Raw genomic sequence first — 6175 nt, forward strand, 5'->3', positions numbered from 1 at the left:
AGCTCTAGAGAAGTTAGGAAAAGTATTGAAGTTAGCGTCTGAAAAGGGACATAGGATAAAATGGGAAAATGTCAATTCTTTAAGAAGAAGATAGAATTTTTAGGCTATATTATTGAAAATGGGACCATTAGACCAAGTGAAGGTAAAACGAAAGCCGTGGAAAAGTTTCCCTTACCACAGACTAAGAAGGCGCTACAGAGATTCTTAGGCTTAATGTCTTATTTTCGTCGCTTTATTAAAAATTTCGCATTAATCGCAAAACCTTTATCAGACTTAATGAAGAAAGACGCAGAATTTAAAATGGGTAGCGAACACTTAATTTCGTTCAAACAACTGAAGACAGCTCTTATTCAGGCACCAGATCTTGGACTATTTAACCCTAAAGCAACGGCAGAGATTCATACAGACGCATCAATGTACGGTTACGGAGCAATTCTTCTCCAAAAGAACTCCGAAGATCAACAGTTTCACCCAGTTCAATTCATGAGCCGCAAAACAACACCTGCAGAACAGAAATATCATTCGTATGAGCTGGAAGTACTAGCTATAGTCGAAGCGCTCAAGAAGTGGCGCGTGTATGTGTTGGAGTCAAAGTTTAAAATTATTACTGACTGTAATGCTTTTACGATGACTTTACAAAAACGAGACGTACCCTTACGCGTAGCCCGATGGGCCATGTTTCTTCAGGAATATGATTACCTTATTGAACACAGACGAGGGACACAGATGAGACATGTAGACACTCTTAGCAGAATTTCTTGTTTGATGATGGAGGATTCATTAAGACATCGACTTAAAGAGGAGAAAACGAGAGATATGTGGACAAAAGCCGAAAGATTTTGGAAGAAAAAAGCTAGGAAGCTTTTTACATCAATAACGATATACTGTCAATTCGAAATGCGGTAAAAAAGATGGCTTTTAAGCACCCATTGATAAAGAGGATAAGCCTTTGTTGACTTTCCATATAGATCATGTTGGTCCCCTCACGGCGACACGAAAGCAGTATAACTATATACTTGTAGTTGTGGATGCATTTTCGAAATTTGTGTGGCTTTATCCCACAAAAGATACGGGCACTGAGGCAGTGATCGATCGATTGACGAAGCAAGAAACCACGTTTGGCAATCTAAGAAGAATCATTACAGATAGAGGTTCAGCATTTACATAGCACGCCTTTGAGGATTATAGCACAAATAATCATATTCAGCATTCACTCATTACTACTGGAGTACCAAGGGAAATGGCCAAGTGGAGCGTATACATAAGATAATAATTCCCATGCTAGCAAAGCTTTCGAAAGATAATCCAGATCAGTGGTACAAATTTATCGGCAAAGTTCAACAATACATAAATAACTCTCCTCCGAGAATTTACCACGATTAGATGAAATTATGGAAACGGAAGCTATTGAATCGTTCGAGATATATCGAAACGGAGCACGACAAATAGCCAAACAAAACATTTCGGCTATTCAAGAAGAAAATCGTAGAAATTATAACCGAAAACGCAAAGAAAATCAAAATTATAAAGTGAATGATCTAGTAGCTATAAAACGTACTCAATTTGGACCAAATCTGAAGTTGAAAAGAAAATACTTTGGACCGTACAAAATCATCGAAAAGTTATCACACGGACATTATAAAGTACAAAAGCTTGATGAAATTGAATAACCAAATATTTATGTGGGAACGATAGACGAACGCAAGACAACTAGAAGTGGACGTAACTTTTAACACCTATTAAATGCGACACTGCAAACTTGACGAACAGAATAACTAAAAGACGAAGATAAGAATAAAACGGACTGTAGCGCGTACTTCGAAAGCAGTCAGTCGATATACGGTCATCAAACCTATAAGACCATCTTTAACATCATCGGTCATTTTATGGTCATCAAACCTGAAAGACGTATTTTTGCATCATCTTAAATATTTTATCATAAACCATTGTTTTAAAGTAAACTTAAATTAGTAATTTAAAATAAACTTAATTTAATAATTTAAAATAAACCTATGTAATTTAAATATAAACCTACATTTATTACACAAGCAGAAGCTGTGCATACACATATGAATATTTCTCCGTTTGATAACGTAGTCCTGGTAACAGCAAAAATTTTCGGGATTCATAGGTGTGCTACAGATTGGGTACAGCACAGCTAAAGTTGCTGCTGCCAAGAAATAAAAAACACATTCAAATTCTATGTATCGATTCGTCGTCGACAAACATTAAATTTAAAACTTCAACTAACATCAAGGCGCAAGTCACCGGTTTCGAACTTCCATTAACGTTTTGCATTATATTGCACATTACTAATCAATTAGTTCCAGAAAAAAATATTTCAACATAGAATATACCAGACAATATTGTACTTGCTACTGATGAATTTTATTTACCACAAAAATACATAGATATATTGCACTTTACCGTATGTAGGCCAAATTCATCCTGTGTCTAATTTACCCATATTGCAAAAGACGCTTTAAAACTTGATGGTTTCGAGACACTTTAACCCCCATCCCGACCCTCACGTCAGGGCAGGCATATTTTGTTTTTAAATGTTAATTTAAATATATTTAGAGTGTAGCAAACGACTTGCGCTTCCAGGTAGCTTCCTAGAATTTTATTGTCTATAGAATTCAGAAAAAAAATTCAAGGATATCGTATCGAAAAGGACGAAAAAAGGATACACCAATGGTGCTTGGCTAGACCCCATATATTTTGTATGAAAATATATGTATGAACTTTCGTATGTTTCTATCACTTCGCACGGTTGATTTATCTGTTTTCATGTTGGTTACATGCCCAAATTGATTTGTATGTTTATCTAGGTCAAATACTTTAGCCGCTAGAGCGTTTTAAAGGTTAAGAAAAATGTAATTTTTCTCAAAATGTTACATTTTTTGTGAGCGCTTTTGCCACGCCAAGCGTGAACAAGGCAGTCAATTTGATTTTAACCAAATCGAGAGGTAAGAAATTTCAAAAATGTATCTATATTGTACATATATGAGCGTAAATACAACACGTATTTCCATACAAATGTATGTAAACACCACTTGGCCTAGCCAAGCACCATTGGTCTCGACTAAGTGTATCAGACCGTTGATCTCGACCAGGGTTAAGACAGACAATAACAACATATCTAAAACATATAAAAATATATATATGTATAAATCATATAAAAATAAGAATAAGTTACAAAGTACCATCACACGGGCTTAAAATCGTATACAACATAGTTGTGACCAATTATACGAGAAAATCGTGTCAATAAGACCTTGCTGCAGAATATTTGTAAAGAAAACTTGGATCATATGAGCGTTGTAAAAAATCTAAATTTCAGCGAACCGCTTTATTTTATCAGTACTGTTTACGCGCAACAACCTTAATTTTATAAAATACTTAAACTTAAAGAATGTACATTAAAATACAACTATAAGGATTTATTAAATTTTGATTGTACATTAAAATGCAACCATGTAGATGTATGTCCTGTTATTTGTCTGTGCTAGCTCCCCTGCGGCTTACCCTTTTGCGTTGGCTCATTCTCTTTTAATTTGCTGGTGGAATGGTACATACACCGACAAGGAGCACAATTATTTTAGCGAACGATCGTACGATCGAATTATTGAAGTTAAATAAAGTACGAATCGGCTTAAAATAAGTGTTTTACTTTGCCACCCGCCAACATTCTAATATAATTGTGGTATTAGCGATCAAATATTCGTGATATTTGTGACTTAATACAATTGTGGAAATTTGCGCTTAAAATTAATTTACATTGCGGAGTGCCATTTGCTAAGCTGTTATGCCTGACTTGCGGAACTTTGATGGTGCAGTTATTGATGATAGCGTGATCCCGTTTACCGGTGCACATACCAACTACGTGGAAACACCTCTTAATGTGGATAACGCAATAACTGGGACACAGTCTTCAATACTAAGTAGTATGTCAAATACAAATACGACACAAATTAATTTTTCACCTATTTTTTCCACAAATGTTGCTGCGACTATGACGATCACACCTGCTCAATATTCATCGGATGGTTTATATCAAATTTCGTCACATTCTTCGCTGCCGTTTGGGTCCGGAGGCGTGGATATGGCTATGAATCAACCACCAACATATGCGGGCATGCCTAAGGAACATAACCACGTGGGGCTCTATAACAAACTGCCTTCAGTTGTTGGTGGACCCCAAATGAACTCTACATTTGCTCATTCATCCGCACGCGTGTTTGGTCAGAGCCAGCACGTACCAATGAGTTCAGTTTATACGTCCACTTATGGAGGAAACGCCTTTCAAAACGCGCAACTACCTCGCGTCACATCTTTGGCTAATGGAGATGGGTGCAGTGCTGCCGCACAATATAACCCCTTCTCTCCTGCACGCAACTATTTCGGGCAACCACATGGAGGTTTTGCGCCCATCAACGATAGTACATGGAGGCAGGTTCAGAATAGTTCTGACGTGAGTTTAAACCCATCACATATAGCGTCTAGACAGGCGATAAGCAAAGATTTGCCACCTTTCTCCGGAAGGCCAGAAGAATGGCCATTGTTTATAACAAACTATGAACAGTCAACAGAACGCTGCGGGTTTTCTGAACAAGAAAACTTAATACGATTACAAAAATCACTGCGCGGTGCCGCTCTTGAAGCTGTTCGAGGAAAATTGATGATGCCATCTACAGTTCATCTAGCCATCGAAACTCTTCGTATGCTTTTCGGGAGGCCAGACGTTATACATAACACCCTACAACGGAAATTGAGACAGATGCCAGCAGTGAGGACCGATCGACTGAATACCCTTATCGATCTCGCGTTGGGTGTACAAAAGTATAGAGCAACCATCTCAACAATTCTATGCTTATCAATGAGTTGCTGAGTAAACTTCCTGGGGATATGAAATTAGACTGGGGTCGTCGTCGAATGACCATCTCAAGGGTAGATGTCGTGGCCTTTGATGAATGGTTATTAGCGCTGACATCATGTAACGCTGCGGAAAAAAGGTGTTTGAAAAGAGCAATAGGCAAAAAGTTTTCGTACACGACGAAACACCAAAAGAGCCTGGCCCAACGAAAACGCGTAAAGAGGAAACTAAACATTCCATAGCTTGTGCTCTGTGCGACAAAGAGCACAATCTTGCCGATTGTCCAAACTTCCTAGCAAAGAGCCGAAATGAACGTTGGCAGTTAATCAAGGACAAAAGACTATGCATTGGACGCTTTAAGTCTCACATAGTTAGACGCTGCACCTCTAAGCAAGTTTGCGGAGTAGATGGATGTAGAATGGTGCACAACCTGCTACTACATAGCCAAAATGCTGCAGCTAAGACTAGTCGGGTAAATACAATCCTAGTTCATCAACGTAAGTTTAGGAGAGCCATTTTTCGTTACATTCCGGTAATATTGTATGGTCCTAAAGCCACAGTGGAGATATTTGCGTTGATTGATGAGGGAGCATCATGCACATTGATGGACAGTAAATTGGCTGAGCAGCTAGGTCTCGACGGCCATGGTGAAGACTTGTGCTTGAGATGGACAGGCGACATAATACAGGAGGAGTTAAACTCAAAGGTTTTAAGCTGTGAAATATCTGCAAGAGAGAGAAACTCTAGACGATATCGTATGCACAATATTCGAACAATCACTGACCTCGAGTTACCGCAACAAACTCTCGACGCAGACACTTTAAAAGAGCAAAAACACCTGAAGTCATTGCCTATTCTACCATACACCGACTGCAAAGCGCGATTATTAATAGGCTTGGACAACACGGCTAAACTTTGCGTACCTGTGGAGGAGAAGGAGCTGAAGGTGATGATCAAATAGCTGCGCGTTGCAAAATAGGTTGGTCAGTATATGGTCAGGATAAGTAAGGATAAGTTTGCAGCTGTATTTGTATTTTGCACACAGATGCTCCTTGCTACTACGAACCCCTATCATCCCCTAAACCAGTGGTCGGCATTTCTTAGCACAATTGTGCAAACTAACTTCACACGTACGCTTACGCTCTATCGTTCAGTCGTTGTCGAGCCAGCAACGAATTAACATCACGCAAGACTATAGCGAAAAACCAAATATGCCCTGCGAGAAATATTTTATGATTCTAAATGCCTTTGGTGCTATGCAATGCCTTTTATGTTCCAAGTCTTTTAAAGATAATAGGG

At 38.5% G+C, this 6175-nt stretch overlaps 1 protein-coding gene across 1 annotated transcript; it reads left to right on the plus strand.

Moving 5' to 3' along the window:
* Window positions 1-3646: 3646 nt before the first annotated feature.
* Window positions 3647-4891, plus strand: LOC126765555 (uncharacterized). The gene is made up of 2 exons (XM_050483164.1): window positions 3647-3944; window positions 4098-4891. Exons 1-2 carry the CDS (start codon window positions 3809-3811, stop codon window positions 4889-4891), a joined length of 930 nt encoding a protein of 309 aa, XP_050339121.1. The 5' UTR covers window positions 3647-3808.
* The last annotated feature ends 1284 nt before the right edge of the window (window positions 4892-6175 follow it).

The sequence above is a fragment of the Bactrocera neohumeralis genome, unplaced genomic scaffold (genome assembly GCF_024586455.1).
Source record: "Bactrocera neohumeralis isolate Rockhampton unplaced genomic scaffold, APGP_CSIRO_Bneo_wtdbg2-racon-allhic-juicebox.fasta_v2 cluster10, whole genome shotgun sequence".
Taxonomy (NCBI): Eukaryota; Metazoa; Arthropoda; class Insecta; order Diptera; family Tephritidae; genus Bactrocera; species Bactrocera neohumeralis.

Bases quoted from the DNA above. Each gene is read 5' to 3' on its own strand.
- LOC126765555 (XM_050483164.1), top strand. From the start codon at position 3,809: ATGCCTGACTTGCGGAACTTTGATGGTGCAGTTATTGATGATAGCGTG. The intron at 3,945-4,097 runs GTAGTATGTCAA...TTGGGTCCGGAG, and splicing joins GACACAGTCTTCAATACTAA to GCGTGGATATGGCTATGAAT.